This window comes from Oncorhynchus kisutch, linkage group LG9, assembly GCF_002021735.2.
Source record: "Oncorhynchus kisutch isolate 150728-3 linkage group LG9, Okis_V2, whole genome shotgun sequence".
Lineage (NCBI taxonomy): Eukaryota > Metazoa > Chordata > Actinopteri > Salmoniformes > Salmonidae > Oncorhynchus > Oncorhynchus kisutch.
Window position 1 is genome coordinate 34101594 of NC_034182.2, and position 18236 is coordinate 34119829.

General features: G+C 46.4%; 1 protein-coding gene across 10 annotated transcripts in view; it reads right to left on the reverse strand.

The window, feature by feature from the left end:
- LOC109896506 (neurexin-2) overlaps positions 1–18236 on the reverse strand; it is a 1132408-nt gene that overhangs the window by 585367 nt on the left and 528805 nt on the right. For all 10 annotated transcript variants that reach the window (XM_031832475.1, XM_031832476.1, XM_031832477.1 and 7 more), the window contains exon 6: positions 9040–9341. In XM_031832475.1, the coding sequence (XP_031688335.1) occupies positions 9040–9341 (302 nt within the window). The remainder of the gene's footprint in view (positions 1–9039; positions 9342–18236) is intronic.

Here is an 18236-nt window from a genome sequence, read left to right on the forward strand (position 1 = left end):
ACTGACAATGACACTGACTCAACTCCAGCCACTTTACTAATGGGAATTGATGGAAAATGATGTAAATATATCACTAGCCACTTTAAACAATGCTACCTTATATAATGTTACTTACCCTACATTATTCATCTCATATGCATACGTATATACTGTACTCTATATCATCGACTGCATCCTTATGTAATACATGTATCACTAGCCACTTTAACTATGCCACTTTGTTTACATACTCATCTCATATGTATATACTGTACTCGATATCATCTACTGTATCTTGCCTATGCTGCTCTGTACCATCACTCATTCATATATCCTTATGTACATATTTTTATCCCCTTACACTGTGTATAAGACAGTAGTTTTGGAATTGTTAGTTAGATTACTTGTTGGTTATTACTGCATTGTCGGAACTAGAAGCACAAGCATTTCGCTACCCTCGCATTAACATCTGCTAACCATGTGTATGTGACAAATAAAATTAGATTTGATTTGATTTTGATCCCCTTGCTTCCCATCTCATCCCCTCGCTCCCTTTCCCATCCCCTCGCTCCCTTTCCCATCCCCTCGCTCTCTTTCCCATTCCCTCGCTCCCTTTCCCATCCCCTCGCTCCCTTTCCCATCCCCTCGCTCCCTTTCCCATCCCCTCGCTCCCTTTCCCATCCCCTCGCTCCCTTTCCCATCCCCTCGCTCCCTTTCTCATCCCCTCGCTCCCTTTCCCATCCCCTCGCTCCCTTTCCCATCCCCTCGCTCACTTTCCCATCCCCTCGCTCCCTTTCCCATCCCCTCGTTCCCTTTCTCATCCCCTCGCTCCCTTTCTCATCCCCTCGCTCCCTTTCCCATCCCCTCGCTCCCTTTCTCATCCCCTCGCTCTCTTTCTCATCCCCTCGCTCCCTTTCCCATCCCCTCGGCTCCCTTTCTCATCCCCTCACGCCCTTTCTCATCCCCTCACTCCCTTTCCCCATCTCTTCACACCCTTTCTCATCCCCTCACTCCCTTTCCCATCTCCTCGCTCCCTTTCCCATCCCCTCACGCCCTTTCCCATCCCCTTGCTCCCCATCTCATCCCCTCGCTCCCTTTCCCATCCCCTCGCTCCCTTTCCCATCCCCTCCCTTTTCCATTCCCTTGCTCCCTTTTCCATTCCCTCACTACCTTTCTCATCCCCTCGCTCCCTTTCTTATCCCCTCGTTCCCTTTCCCTTCCCCTCGCTACCTTTCCCATCTCCTCCCTCCCTTTCCCATCCCCTCCCTTTCTTATCCCCTCGTTCCCTTTCCCTTCCCCTCGCTACCTTTCCCATCTCCTCCCTTTCTTATCCCCTCATTCCCTTTCCCTTCCCCTCGCTACCTTTCCCATCTCCTCCCTCCCTTTCCCATCCCCTCCCTTTCTTATCCCCTCGTTCCCTTTCCCTTCCCCTCGCTACCTTTCCCATCTCCTCCCTCCCTTTTCCCTTCCCCTCGCTCCCAAAGCTGTGCTCTGCATCCAAGAGACTCTTCCTCTTTTATCACTGCAGGTAGACTATCACACACACAAGCACGCGAGTACGTGCACACAGATACACCCACTCACACACACATAGGCAGGCAGGCAGGAAAACACACACCCATCCCCAAACACACACTCCTGATGTCCTGCAGCTCTCCCTGCCTGGCTCATATTTCCTAATGGCTGTAGGTCCCCTCAGGGGCCTAAGGTGTCTATTAAACACACAGACAGATAGACAGCCCCTGACTGGCCTTACTGTATTACCCTCTTTCAGTAAGTGGCTTGGAATGAGACCCACAGATCAAAATAAGGGGAAACAGGAAGAATGTTCCCCGTTGTCTTTTCTGTCGGCTGCAGTATACAGTACAGCATGTTATTGTCTCACATTAGACTATGTCCCGGGGTATCAGATCTGCTAGATTTCCTTATGTTGGCGGTTTCCATGGTTTCAAAAAACATGAAGTACTAGATTCCCCTAAGAAAACTGACATATCCAGCACAGACAACACAATGAATGTAACCACTGCGAGGTGAATGAATTGACTGTAGCGGGAGAGAGTGATATCTTGGCAGAACCAGCCATGTTCATCCTCTCCTGCTGCCTTCCTACATTGGTGGTGTCAAAGCGTTCGATAATCCAAACACAGTTTTAGATGGACTTAAAACTCGGTGGGGAGGTTTCATTCACAATGACTGGAGACGTCTTAACTCTCAAAGTCTTTGTGTGTGTGAGCGAAACCAAGACCATTCGCGGTTCTCTCACTGGCCGAGGGAAACTAGTGCTCAGAATATTTATTGTTGAGGGCTATCCATGTCTGCTATTGTGAACAGAATGCATGACGTTTTACTGCTAAAGACGTGTGACTGTCAACAAGTTCAATCGTGAATACAGAGTTGGGTATATTATGTGTCACGTAGTAGATTACTTATCTCTTTAGTCTGAAACATTACATCTCTTTGGTCTGAAACATTACATCTCTTTAGTCTGACACCATTACATCTCTTTGGTCTGAAACATTACATCTCTTTGGTCTGAAACATTACATCTCTTTAGTCTGAAACATTACATCTCTTTAGTCTGAAACCATTACATCTCTTTAGTCTGAAACATTACATCTCTTTAGTCTGAAACATTACATCTCTTTAGTCTGACACCATTACATCTCTTTAGTCTGAAACCATTACATCTCTTTAGTCTGAACATTACATCTCTTTGGTCTGAAACATTACATCTCTTTAGTCTGAAACATTACATCTCTTTAGTCTGAAACCATTACATCTCTTTGGTCTGAAACATTACATATCTTTAGTCTGAAACATTACATCTCTTTGGTCTGAAACATTACATATCTTTAGTCTGAAACCATTACATCTCTTTGGTCTGAAACATTACATCTCTTTAGTCTGAAACAGTACATCTCTTTAGTCTGAAACCATTACATCTCTTTGGTCTGAAACATTACATCTCTTTAGTCTGAAACCATTACATATCTTTAGTCTGAAACCATTACATCTCTTTGGTCTGAAACATTACATCTCTTTAGTCTGAAACATTACATCTCTTTAGTCTGAAACCATTACATCTCTTTGGTCTGAAACATTACATCTCTTTGGTCTGAAACATTACATCTCTTTAGTCTGAAACATTACATCTCTTTAGTCTGAAACATTACATCTCTTTGGTCTGAAACCATTACAGCTCTTTAGTCTGAAACCATTACATCTCTTTGGTCTGAAACATTACATCTCTTTGGTCTGAAACATTACATCTCTTTGGTCTGAAACATTACATCTCTTTGGTCTGAAACATTACATATCTTTAGTCTGAAACATTACATATCTTTGGTCTGAAACATTACATCTCTTTAGTCTGAAACATTACATCTCTTTGGTCTAAAACATTACATCTCTTTGGTCTGAAACATTACATCTCTTTAGTCTGAAACATTACATCTCTTTAGTCTGAAACATTACATCTCTTTGGTCTGAAACATTACATCTCTTTAGTCTGAAACATTACATCTCTTTGGCCTGAAACATTACATCTCTTTGGTCTGAAACATTACATCTCTTTAGTCTGAACCATTACATCTCTTTGGTCTGAAACCATTACATCTCTTTGGTCTGAAACATTACATCTCTTTAGTCTGAAACATTACATCTCTTTAGTCTGAAACATTACATCTCTTTGGTCTGAAACATTACATCTCTTTGGTCTGAAACATTACATCTCTTTGGTCTGAAACATTACATCTCTTTGGTCTGAAACATTACATCTCTTTGGTCTGAAACATTACATCTCTTTGGTTTGAAACCGTTACATGAATGCAAGTGGAAAACAACCACTTTCTGTGCGAGTGTGTGGATGTGTGCAGCAGCATGTGTTGAACAATTGTTAATGTCTAGACACCCTCCCTGCGTGTCCATTTGTATTGGTCTCGCCGTATGGGTTTGCATTGTATGCAATGTATTGTGTCTGTTGGTCCGTCTGTCCAGCGTCTCAGCCCTGGAGTAGTGCAGCACAGTCACCACTGCTTAAAGTCTGTAAACCATCCATGATAGTATCTCATTCTGTCAGAGCCGGAGAGAGACAGAAGAGAATGGAGGGGTAGAGGGAGAGGAGGAGGAATATGTAGTTCTGCCCCTGAATAAGGCAGTTAACCCACTGTTCCCCGTTAGGCCTGTGGGAGGCAGGGTAGCCTAGTGGTTAGAGCGTTGGACTAGTAACCGCAAGGTTGCAAGTTCAAACCCCCGAGCTGACAAAGTTCAAATCTATATACAGTACAGGGTTACCACTCCCCTCCAGTGCAGCACTCTCCCCTATACAGGCCTGCAGTACAGGGTTACCACTCCCCAATATAGGCCTACAGTACAGCATTGCCTCGCCCCTATGCAGTACAGCATTACCTCTCCCTTATACAGGTCTGCAGTACAGCATTTACCTCTCTCCTATACATTACAAATCCACAATATAGACCTGCAGTACAATATTGCCTCTCCACTATACAGGTCAGCAGTACAGCATTACCTCTCCCTTATACAGGTCTGCAGTACAGCATCACCTCTCCCTTATACAGTACAGCATTACCTCTCCCTTATACAGGTCTGCAGTACAGCATTACCTATCCCTTATACAGGTCAGCAGTACAGCATTACCTCTCCCTTATACAGGTCTGCAGTACATCATTACCTCTACAGGTCTGCAGTACAGCATTACCTATCCCTTATACAGGTCAGCAGTACAGCATTACCTCTCCCCATTACTGACATGTAGGACCGCATTATCTCTCCTCTATAAAGCCATGTGGGACAGCATTATCTCTCCTCTATAAAGACATGTAGGACAGCATTATCTCTCCTCTATAAAGACATGTAGGACAGCATTATCTCTCCTCTATACAGACATGTAGGAAAGCATTACCTCTACCCATGTACAGGCCTGCAGTACAGCATTACCTCTCCCCTATACCGACCTGTAGGACAGCATTATCTCTCCTCTATACAGGCCTGTAGTGAAGCATTACCTCTCAACACCACTGGGTGGCGCTGTGATTCTTCTTTGTTTCTCTGCATTTCTTCTTTGTTTAGGATTCCATATCTTCTCAGCTAATTCTCTATTCCTCCTTTTTACCATTAAAAAGGTGACACATTCACAGGTTTCAGGTGGGTGGTGTTGGATGAGAAATAAATACAATGAGAGAAAAAAATTAACTCTGAATGACAGACAGTTTGGGAAGCTCATTGTTACTAATGATGCCGAACCACACAGCAAGAGCACTTAAAAAAAATGGAATGGAATCAAACTACTGTAGGCATTAAAACGGATTGATAATCGTGGCTTTAGAGCTAGGGGTACAGCTATGGGCCGGTGAAGACTGAGGAGAGGGCTATCCTAGGGATATGACATCATGATGAAAACAGTGGGTATATAATACGAATGGGAGGCTGAACAGTTTTTTGGGGGTGAATGGTGTGTGTGTGAGTGTGTGTTTCTGCATGTCTCTTCTCCTGTCTCCTGCATATGTATGTGTAACATGACCTGCTACCACGCTATTGATTAGTCCAAGAGCAGAGAGGCTGCAAACACTGGGTCAGAGGTCACTGGTCAGGTCAATGCCTTCGTTATCCTCCCTCAGCCAGTGTGTGTGTGTGTGTGTGTGTGTGTGTGTGTGTGTGTGTGTGTGTGTGTGTGTGTGTGTGTGTGTGTGTGTGTGTGTGTGTGTGTGTGTGTGTGTGTGTGTGTGTGTGTGTGTGTGTGTGTGTGTGTGTGTGTGTGCGTGCGTGTGTGGTATAGCTCAGTGTGGATTGCTATGTTGGGACTGGTGGTGAGTGGCTGGGATCAGGGTCTAAATCTCTAGAATCATGTTGGCTTTCCAAGCTCATTAAACCAGTTTCACTCTGGTGAGCAAGCATGCCCCAGCAGCAAACATATTTGACCCCTGCCGTGTGTGTGTGTGTGTGTGTGTGTGTGTGTGTGTGTGTGTGTGTGTGTGTGTGTGTGTGTGTGTGTGTGTGTGTGTGTGTGTGTGTGTGTGTGTGTGTGTGTGTGTGTGTGTGTGTGTGTGTGTTCCTGTGTTCCTGCTTGCTAGGCCTTTGTCTATCTGTGACATTGCTACATAGGATAGACCATTACATTCAATAGTTTAAGAAAACAACAGTTTTATGGGCTACAGTCAGAGGCTACATGTGTAGCAAGGGAATTGGGAGATTTCTAATCAAACCAAAATGTAATTAAAATTACGTAATTAAGTTGGTTAAATGAAAAGGAGTAGGCTTCAATGATCAACCAACCGGTAGCTGTTGTTTCATATGAACGCAGTTGTTGTAGACATTTCACAGGGAGTGCTACAAAATAGCCTCTATTAGCCTCGCTACTTTAGCTAGCTAGCTGGCTAACTTAGCTGGATACTGTAACTAGCTTCTTCACAACAATGTGAATGCAGTCAATGCAGTCAAGTCAGGCACTACCAGATGGTATGATAGATAGCCTATGGCAGCAATATGTTTATCTAACTAGCGCAATTGGGATTGGCGACTTTCTCTCTCTCTCCCTCTTTGCCAATCACATAGAGTACCTCACAGTGGTCCCTGCTCCTCTCTGGCCCCTCCCCCACGCCCTTCTCCTGAAACAAGCAGAGTACAGTGCACCATCTCTCTCGCGCGCATTGAGCAAGTCTCCATTGAAGATTCAAATGTATTTCTTATTTCGACTATCCGGATATCCGAAAAAATATCATGATGTTACTCGAATTCTGAAATCATTTTAACAGAATCATTTTTTTTTTGTATTTTACCCCCCTTTTTCTCCCCAATTTCGATCTTGTCTCATTACTGCAACTAACCAACAGGCTGCGGAGGTGAAGGTCAAGTCATGCTCCAAAACATGGCCTGATAAACTGTGCTTCTTTTTTTACACAAAAAAACAACAACATTTTACCCCTTTTCTCCCCAATTTTGTGGTATCCAATTGTTAGTAGTTACTATCTTGTCTCATCACTACAACTCCAGTAGGGGCTCGGGAGAGACGAAGGTCGAAAGCCATGCGTCCCCAGAAACACAACCCAACCAAGCCGCACAGCGCACAACCCAACCAAGCCGCACTGCTTCTTAACACAGCCAGCCGCACCAATGTGTCAGAGGAAACACCGTGCACCTGGCGACCTGGTTAGCATGCACTGCGCCCGGCCCGCCACAGGAGTCGCTAGTGCGCGATGAGACAAGGATATCCCTACCGGCCAAACCCTCCCTAACCTGGACGACGCTGGGCCAATTGTGTGTCGCCCCATGGACCTCCAGGTCGCGGCCGTCTCTGGTGGCACAGCTAGCACTGCGATGCAGTGCCCTAGACCACTGCACCACCCAAAAGGCGCTTCTTAACACGCGCCCGCTTAACCTGGAAGCCAGCCGCACCAATGTGTAGGAGGAAAGACCGTTCACCTGGCGACCGAGGTCAGCCCACAGGCTCCCGGCCCGCTACAAGGAGTCGCTAGAGGGCGATGAGCCAAGTAAAGCCCCCCTGACCAAACCCTCCCCTAACCCGGAAGACGCTGTGATACAGCCCGGGATTGAACACGGGTCTGTAGTGACGCCTCTAGCACTGTGATACAGTTACTTAGACCGCTGTGACACTCGGGAGGCTGTGTGTGTGTGTGTGTGTGTGTGTGTGTGTGTGTGTGTGTGTGTGTGTGTGTGTGTGTGTGTGTGTGTGTGTGTGCGTGCGTGCGTGCGTGTGCCTATGATCCCAGAATTGTACAGTACAGTGAGCATTCCGGCTTCTGTACGACTTAGTGATTGTGCACCCCAAACAAGTCTCTCCTCCTGTCAGTGTGCGATCAGAGTTTTCCCAGTGTCAAACACTTTGCCCCCTGAGTCAAGCTCACATAAACTACATGTCTTTTTATTATGACATGACTGCAGTGGCCTCTGCAGGAAGAATCAGACTTTTATGACAGCCAATAATTCAACCCTAGTTGGTCTGGAGAGCTTCCTCTGAAAGACAACGCAGCAGCTTTACTTCACTTTTAAGGTTTCTTTCCCAGCAACACAACTTTTCTTTCTCCTGCCGGAGACTGAACTCTGCAGTCATTAACAAGTCCTGGGAAGTTTGAAGCTCCTGTTGTGTTTCCAGGTGATAGGAAGTAGGGCTTTGTGTAAATGTTTGCTGCGGCGCTGGACAAAAGAGTTGGCGTTGTTTCTTTTGTTTGTTAACGCATTCACATCAGGCATGGTTGCAATACGGGCCCATTACAACAGCTATTATTAGGGCCGACAAGCCATTCGTTCCAATTACCATTACCAAAACACTGGGAGAAGTAAGCAAGGCAATCTTAAGTCAAATTGATTGCATCTCACTGCCACTATCTACAACTGCCAATTGATGACCTGGCATCGAGCCTCTGCCTCTGCTATTCAATTTGTGGGTGTTGGTGTGTTTGTGTGCGTGTGCGTGTGTGTGTGGATTCCTTTCTTCCTGACTGTGATTAGCGGGTTGTAAAGATCTGTTGAGTAATGGGTTTAGACGGGGATAAAATGCACCGTCTCTACAGATGAATTACAAATCATAACGTGGGTAAGTGCTTTACATATTGAAACAAGACTATTGAACCCAGAGTTCCCTATTAGGGCAACGTAGACCTACGGGTATTAGATATCCACATCTACGAATGGATGTGAACTTGTGATTACATGTGCTGGGTCTATTATCTTTTCTCTGTGCTGTTAACTTTGACCCCCTTCCCCCCCCTGCTTTTCCCAATGAGCAGATTACATGGATATTTGGTTGTTTTTCAGAGAAGGAAAACATGACGAGAGAAAGTCACCACAGCAATCCTCTGCAGATCTCAACCCTGGAAGTGGAAGAGAAAATCACCATCATCAGACAGAAAGTGACAGGAGAAAGTGGAGGAAGAAAGAGAAGGTAGATACACAGAGATATAGACCAACAGATTGAATAGCTTGAACGAGAGAAAAAAAGAAAGAGAGAAAAAAAGAGAGCAAGATACAGAAAGCGAGAGAGAAACCCTGCATAGAAGCTCGACCAAACACGTTGTGTCTCTTTACCTGGCGCAGGTTGCGGGTGACGCGAACATCGTGCCAGGCGTTGTCATTGAACTTCCCATTGACGGGCTCCACCAGCGCCTCGAAGGCGCCCGAGCCCAGGTTGATGACCAACCAGACGGCGCCGCTCTTCAGCGACAGGTTGACGTAGTCGGCCGACTTGCCCGTGTGCAGCATGAGGCCGTTGCGCTGCAGCGTGCGAAAGGAAAGCGTGATCTCGTCCGTGCTGCTCTGGATGGGCGTCAGCGACAGGTCATAGCAGAAGAACTCGTTCCCCTTGAATGTAGCCACCGACACTTCCTTCCCTGGAGAGACATGAAGATGAAGGGGGGGGGGGGTTACAGTTACAGATGTGTATAGCTCATATAGAGCTGCTGGAACTCATGTTTGGTGTATTTCTGTATTGGTGACACACACCCAAGACACATTTGGAAGCAAAAGGAACGAGAGAGTGATGTATGGAGATAAAAGAGTGAGAAAGACAGACGAAGAGGTCAGAGTGGGGGTCGACATCCTTGTTCTTTCTGTCAGTCCACCTGCCACACATTCTTTCAGCAACAGTCAAAGGAAGTCAGCTCACACTACAGACACGGGTCAAATCCCAATGAAACGGCGGGGGAAGACACTATTTCCTAATGTCTCGTAATAAAACAGACTACATCCTGTAATTACAATGAATAATGAGGTCTCTCCGCACAATGTGAACGCTCAACACCTCATAACTCTTCCTATTCATGTGTCTATATGCAGCCAGGTTGCTCAAGATTCACTTCGAAATTGGACGTTTGTTCATGTCCCGAGGACGTCCAGTGGGGGGTTTTGCCTTCGAAACCCAAAACCCCCCGAAATGTAACGTTTGGAGAAAATTTGATACACGTCAGAATCTGAAGTCAAATTAGTTAAACCGTGAGATATTGTTGTACCTCAGGTACTAGGGTCTATCAACAAGCTGCCATCCCAACAGACCAGTGATCCACACAAACACCATGCTGTTGTAATTTCACCGTGTCCCTGAGGACGCTCTGAGGGGATCCAGCTCAGGTAATGAGGTTCACTTGAGAATCAGGGGGAACCCTGCGAGGGAGGGGATTGGATAATCCCATTTATCCCAAAGTTCTACTACTGCAAATCACTCCAATATCTGCACACATTTCCCAGGGGAGGGCAGGGTCGGGAGGGCCAGATAGATTGAGGACCACCATCTCCTGAGCACCGAATTACAATTATAGAGCTGAGAGTGGCTGTGTGAGAAGTAGTGAGAGTGGTGGTGAGAGTAGTGGCGAGAGTAGTGGTGAGACTGGTGGTGAGAGTGGTGGTGAGAGTGGTGGTGAGACTGGTGGTGAGAGTAGTGGTGAGACTGGTGGTGAGACTGGTGGTGAGACTGGTGGTGGGAGTAGTGGTGAGAGTAGTGGTGAGAGTGGTGGTGAGAGTAGTAGTGAGAGTGGTGGTGAGAGTAGTGGTGAGACTGGTGGTGAGAGTAGTGGTGAGAGTGGTGGTGAGAGTGGTGGTGAGAGTAGTGGTGAGACTAGTGGTGAGACTGGTGGTGAGAGTAGTGGTGAGAGTGGTGGTGAGAGTGGTGGTGAGAGTAGTGGTGAGAGTGGTGGTGAGAGTAGTGGTGAGAGTGGTGGTGAGACTGGTGGTGAGAGTAGTGGTGAGAGTGGTGGTGAGAGTAGTGGTGAGAGTGGTGGTGAGACTGGTGGTGAGAGTGGTGGTGAGAGTAGTGGTGAGAGTGGTGGGATGCAGCCTTCAGGTTATTCAGACTTATAAACGGGGTGGTTTGAGCTCTGAATGCTGATTGGCTGACATCTGTGGCATATCAGACCGTATACCACGGGTATGAGAAAACAGTTATTCTTACTGCTCTAATTACGTTGGTAACCAGTTCATAATAGCAATAAGACACCTTGTTTCACTTCCTTATGTTATGATTAAGCAATAAGGCATGAGGAGGTGTGGTATATGTCCAATATATCACGGCTAAGGGCTGTGTCCAGGCAATCTGTGATGCGTTGTGTTAAGAACAGCCCTTAGCCGTGGTATATTGGCCGTATACCACACCTCCTCTGGGCTTATTGCTTAATTAGAGAGGACATGGGCTAGTTATCCATTGATGTAGGATTGCTGTAATTTCTGTTATGTGTTAAAATAATGACTTTTCAAGCACATCAATCACAGTGATTTGACTATGTATTTAACATGTCTGATTTAACATGAACTCATACAGGCTTTTCTTTTCAAATGGCAGTCATAAAAAAATATAGAAACGCCTGCACATACAGTATTGTGAACACGCATGTACGGACACACACAATCTCCCATAACTGAGGTAGACAATGAATTCTCCATTTAATGAAGAGAACCATGTTTTATTTTTAAATTGGAATTTAGAGTAATCTCAGACGAGGCGGAAAGGCATCATGGCGTGGAGGAAACAAGAAAATGAGAGAGAGAGAAAGAATAGAGATAGAAAGAGAGAGGCAGCGAGAGAGAACGAATAGAGAGTGAGAGAGAATAAAGAGAGAGGCAGCGAGAGAGAGAAAGAGATAGAAAGAGCGAGAGAAAGAATAGAGAGAGAGAAAGAATAGAGAGAGAGAAAGAAAGAGAGACAATCTCTGGTAAACAGACTCCTCACGGTCTCTGTTCCGCTGATGTAGTAAGAACAAAAGCGTGGTAAATGGACCGCAGTAGCCATTTTCAATTATGTATTAAGTTAGGAGAGAGAGAGAGAGAAAAAAACAGAAAAACAACTAGTTGGGTTGTTAACAGTAAGCAACATGCAGCACCATTAGTGGTGAGAAGTTTGGCTCTTCTCACTAATATTTTCAAGTCATTCAGTCAAAAGAACGAATCTTTCGACTCATTTCGTTCATTTGATTCAGTAATGTCCAATGCACAGATGACCCCCTACTGGCAAACAATGAATTAAAAACTCAAAAGAATCATGATTCTACAAACCTCTCGTTCACCATAGAGGGCTTATTATTGGAGCTGTCATTTGTGATGGAGACTTATAAATGTGTGCCTATTTGTTTTTTTACATCTGTGATTGCTGGGCATTAGAAATAAGATTGTTAACTGTTACCTTTGAGGTCAAGTTGCGGACACAACCAGACTAGATTGTGAATTACTTGGCGGAATGAGACTGCTTGACTGCCGCGAGGGAGATTAGCACAATCCCGTTCACAAACTACAGCAGCCCAATCGATTCGTTCTCGAGTTCGAGTTTTGAGCAGAGAGAGGCTGGCTGCCTATGCTTTGGTTCTAAGATGTGTCCATCGAGTAACATTCAATAATCAATTAACAGCATTCATTCTTGCACCATGCGATCAATTACCAGTTCTTAACATGATGCCTGCAGCATGATCTATTTTCCCTCGCTCACATGATGAACAGATACTGGTCAGAGTACGTCTCTAGAGCCACTGAGCCGGAGGGGTGGGTATTAAATCCTGTTGTAGAATTCAATGCAGCCAGCAGGTCAAGTGAACGACTAAAATGAATGAGTTTCTCGGAAAAAAAACAAATCATGACTCTCGAGTCAGTAAAAAGAGTTGTTCAAAAAGAATGAATCGTTAGCGAATTGCACATCACTACTTGTGATTGCTTTCTATGAGCCGTGGTGTCAGATGATAGAGATTGAGCTAATGAAATGGAAGGAGGCAGCTTGCAGAAGGCAATAACTTTCTTTTTGGAGGGGATGGGGCAGGTGGCTGACAAAGGGGAGAACTAAAAAATAAGACACTGCCTGAGCACTCAGACTGACAGGAAAGGACGAGGGGACATGTTTTAGTGTCGCATGGCGGTGCTCTGATGATGACAGGGGGGTGATGCTATCTCTGACCCTGGCATGATGCATTACAACGCCACATCCCACAAGACATCTTCAGAAACCTATTGCCTTTAGCGGGTAAATCAACATGAAGTTTAAACCTATTGCCTATAGTGGGTAATAAACATACAGTGTAAACCTATTGCCTTTAGTGGGTAAATAAACATACAGTGTAAACCTATTGCCTATAGTGGGTAATAAACATACAGTGTAAACCTATTGCCTTTAGTGGGTAAATAAACATACAGTGTAAACCTATTGCCTATAGTGGGTAATAAACATACAGTGTAAACCTATTGCCTATAGTGGGTAATAAACATACAGTGTAAACCTATTGCCTTTAGTGGGTAAATAAACATACAGTGTAAACCTATTGCCTATAGTGGGTAATAAACATACAGTGTAAACCTATTGCCTTTAGTGGGTAAATAAACATACAGTGTAAACCTATTGCCTTTAGTGGGTAATAAACATGCAGTGTAAACCTATTGCCTATAGTGGGTAATAAACATACAGTGTAAACCTATTGCCTATAGTGGGTAAATAAACATACAGTGTAAACCTATTGCCTTTAGTGGGTAAATAAACATACAGTGTAAACCTATTGCCTTTAGTGGGTAAATAAACATACAGTGTAAACCTATTGCCTATAGTGGGTAATAAACATGCAGTGTAAACCTATTGCCTATAGTGGGTAATAAACATGCAGTGTAAACCTATTGCCTATAGTGGGTAATAAACATGCAGTGTAAACCTATTGCCTATAGTGGGTAATAAACATACAGTGTAAACCTATTGCCTATAGTGGGTAATAAACATACAGTGTAAACCTATTGCCTATAGTGGGTAATAAACATGCAGTGTAAACCTATTGCCTATAGTGGGTAATAAACATACAGTGTATAGACATCAAGAACATTTACGTGAACCATGTTATTAAAACACTTATTTGACCAGTCTCAGTAGATTGTAGATAGCACTCTCTCCATTTCCCCCTGTTCCCCTCCCTCCCTCCCTACCACCCTCCTTCTATCTCTACTTCCCTCCATCATTCTTCCCCTCCCTCCCTCCCTACCACCCTCCTTCTCTCTCTACTTCTCTACATCCCTCTTTCCCTCCTCTGTCTCCTAGACTTCCCTGTTAGGATCCATTGGTAAGCCCTCTCCCCATCCCCTCTCTTAGATCTGTATACTGTAATAAACCAGTGATCCTTCCTCGTTCTCTACAGAGGGTCCTGGAAAGCCCCACTTCCCCACATTCCTCCCCACAAGGACGGTGGAGACCACTTCAGCTCCGCCACTCGCTTTCCAACATAAAATGAATATCAAGACATTTCTCTCTCTCCCACTCTGTGTCAGTCTCTCTCTCTACCTCTCTCCCCTCCCTCCCTCTCTCCCTTCCCTCCCTCCCTCCACACCCAAAACCAATTTATTCTCATAGTAAACCCCCCTCCCAACAACCCTCCTAGCCTTCTCCCTCTCCACACCGCCTGACGACAGCATACCAATCAGGTGCTCCTCCAATCCAGAACCCAATCTTCTCTCCTCTCCTCCTAAACCTGCCTCTTCTCTGCCTTGATGTCCCACTACAGGCACTGGGCTCTCCTCAACCAAGACTGAAAGCCTGATGTGCTGGGAATAGCTTGGGTATAGCCTGGATATAGCCTGATATACTGATACAGTCGGTTCACTGGCATTGGAAAACTGTCTGTCTACTAACTGCCTTTCTCTCTCCACTTTCCCAGCTTCTACATGACTACTAGGGCACTTTCCCAACTTCTACATGACTACTAGGGCACTTTCCCAGCTTCTACATGACGACTAGGGCACTTTCCCAGCTTCTACATGACTACTAGGGCACTTTCCAACTTCCGCAATGTCTCAAGCTCTTAACCTAACTTCTGATACCTACATTCGCAAAATCTCTATATGATGTGAAGGACTGTACAGGTGATATTTGATTTGTAACCATATGCCCTAAGGAAGCGTTCCATGTCTTAGCTAAGACCCCTCTCTCTGAGCTACACAGTAAAGTGATGGTTATCAGAGAGGGATGTAATTCCAACCCATGTTGAATCAATGGCATTAACCAGTCTCTCGCTCTCTCCCTCTCTCTCTCTCTCTCTCTCCCTCCCTCTCTCTCAAGTTCTTGGCAGTCTTGAAGGGTGATACTGTGGAGTTCTCAACCGTGATGGAGAGGTCTTTGAGCAGGCAGGTCTTTGAGCAGGCAGGTCTTCCCCGGGAGGAAGAGCAGTCTTGTCTAGGTTGAGCTCGATGGGCCGACATCCTTGCTTAGATGTCTTCCAGGCATGCAGACATATGTGTCACCACCTGGGTGTCAGAAGGGGTATTGAGACAAGTAGTTGAGTGTCATCCACATAGCGATGATAGGAGAGACCATCTGAGGATACTGTGAGTGACTTGGCGTATAGAGAGAGAAGAGGAGAGGGCCTAGAACTGAGCCCTGGGGGACACCAGTAGTGAGAGTATGTGGTGCAGACACAGATCCTCTCCATGTCACCTGGTAGGAGCGGTCTGCCAGGTTGGATGCAATCCAAGAGTGTGCAGAACCTGAGACGCCCAGCCCTGAGAGGGTGGAGAGGAGGATATGATGGTTCACGGTGTCTAAGGCAGTGGATAGATCTAGGACTTAGGCCATTTTGAAGTCAGAGGGGATGCAGCCAATGGTCAGTGATGAGTTGATAAGGGAAGTGAGGAATGCAAGAAGGTCTCCAGAGATGGTCTGTAGAAGGGAGAACTGGATGAGGTCGAACGGGTAGTTTGTCGGGCAGCCAGACCTCACTAGTCGCATCTGGAGAGAGGGGGGGGGGAAGAGGTCAAGGCGAAAGGTAGTTCTGTGTGAGTGAGACCAGTGGACTCAAAAGGCTGATTGAATGAGGAGTGGATATCGTCAACATTCTTTTCAAAGTGGTTGACAAAGTTATCCGCATTGAGGAGGGAGAGAGGAGGAGGGTTGGAGGAGAAGGTGGAAAAGAGTTTCCTAGGGTTAGAAGCAGAAGCTTGAAATGGCTTTAGCAGAAGATACAGAGGAAGATAAGTTAGAGAGGAAGGAGTGAAAGGATGTTAGGTCCATAAGTTTAGTTGTCCTCCTTTTTCACTCAGACCTGTTCAGTAAGCTCGCAATAAGTCGCTCACCTACTGAGCAAGAGGGGAAGGCCGAGCCGGCCGGGAGGAAAGGGGACAGTGTGAGTCATAGGATGTGAAAAGGGAGGAGAGTAGGGTGGAAGAGGTAGAATCAGGAAGATTTAGCAGAAGGAAGGGATGATAGGATTAAAAAGGAGAGTACTGGGAGAGATTGTGCTTAGGGTTGGAGGAAAGGGAGACAGAAAAGGAAAAAAAGTAAGTGATCAGAGACCTGGAGGGGGTTTGCAGTGAGATTAGTAGGAGAGCAGTCTCTAGTAAAGATGACGTCAAGTGTATTGCCTGCCTTGTGAGTTGGAGGGGACTCGGAAAGGATGAGGTCAAGCATATTGCCTGCCTTGTGAGTTGGAGGGGACTGGGAAAGGATGAGGTCAAGCATATTGCCTGCCTTGTGAGTGGGAGGGGACTGGGAAAGGATGAGGTCAAGCATATTGCCTTCCTTGTGAGTGGGAGGGGACTGGGAAAGGATGAGGTCAAGCATATTGCCTGCCTTGTGAGTGGGAGGGGACTGGGAAAGGATGAGGTCAAGCGTATTGCCTGCCTTGTGAGTGGGAGGGGACTGGGAAAGGATGAGTCAAGCGTATTGCCTGCCTTGTGAATGGGAGGGGACTGGGAAAGGATGAGGTCAAGCGTATTGCCTGCCTTGTGAGTGGGAGGGGACTGGGAAAGGATGAGTCAAGCGTATTGCCTGCCTTGTGAGTGGGAGGGGACTGGGAAAGGATGAGGTCAAGCATATTGCCTGCCTTGTGAGTGGGAGGGAACTGGGAAAGGATGAGGTCAAGCGTATTGCCTGCCTGTGAGTGGGAGGGGACTGGGAAAGGATGAGGTTAAGCATATTGCCTGCCTTGTGAGTTGGAGGGGACTGGGAAAGGATGAGGTCAAGCGTATTGCCTGCCTTGTGAGTTGGAGGGGATTGGGAAAGGATGAGGTCAGGCATGTTGCCTGCCTTGTGACTTGGAGGGAACTGGGAAAGGATGATGTCAAGCGTATTGCCTGCCTTGTGAGTGGGAGGGGACTGGGAAAGGATGAGGTCAAGCGTATTGCCTTGTGAGTGGGAGGGGACTGGGAAAGGATGAGGTCAAGCGTATCGCCTGCCTGTGAGTGGGAGGGGATTGGGAAAGGATGAGGTCAAGCATGTTGCCTGCCTTGTGACTTGGAGGGGACTGGGAAAGGATGAGGTTAAGCGTATTGCCTGCCTTGTGAGTGGGAGGGGACTGGTAAAGGATGAGGTTAAGCATATTGCCTGCCTTGTGAGTTGGAGGGGACTGGGAAAGGATGAGGTCAAGCGTATTGCCTGCCTTGTGAGTTGGAGGGGATTGGGAAAGGATGAGGTCAAGCGTATTGCCTGCATTGTGAGTTTGAGGGGACTGGGAAAGGATGATGTCAAGCGTATTGCCTGCCTTGTGAGTGGGAGGGGACTGGGAAAGGATGAGGTCAAGCATATTGCCTGCCTTGTGAGTGGGAGGGGACTGGGAAAGGATGAGGTCAAGCGTATTGCCTGCCTTGTGAGTGGGAGGGGACTGGGAAAGGATGAGTCAAGCGTATTGCCTGCCTTGTGAGTGGGAGGGGACTGGGAAAGGATGAGGTCAAGCGTATTGCCTGCCTTGTGAGTGGGAGGGGACTGGGAAAGGATGAGTCAAGCGTATTGCCTGCCTTGTGAGTGGGAGGGGACTGGGAAAGGATGAGGTCAAGCATATTGCCTGCCTTGTGAGTGGGAGGGAACTGGGAAAGGATGAGGTCAAGCGTATTGCCTGCCTGTGAGTGGGAGGGGACTGGGAAAGGATGAGGTTAAGCATATTGCCTGCCTTGTGAGTTGGAGGGGACTGGGAAAGGATGAGGTCAAGCGTATTGCCTGCCTTGTGAGTTGGAGGGGATTGGGAAAGGATGAGGTCAGGCATGTTGCCTGCCTTGTGACTTGGAGGGAACTGGGAAAGGATGATGTCAAGCGTATTGCCTGCCTTGTGAGTGGGAGGGGACTGGGAAAGGATGAGGTCAAGCGTATTGCCTTGTGAGTGGGAGGGGACTGGGAAAGGATGAGGTCAAGCGTATCGCCTGCCTGTGAGTGGGAGGGGATTGGGAAAGGATGAGGTCAAGCATGTTGCCTGCCTTGTGACTTGGAGGGGACTGGGAAAGGATGAGGTTAAGCGTATTGCCTGCCTTGTGAGTGGGAGGGGACTGGTAAAGGATGAGGTTAAGCATATTGCCTGCCT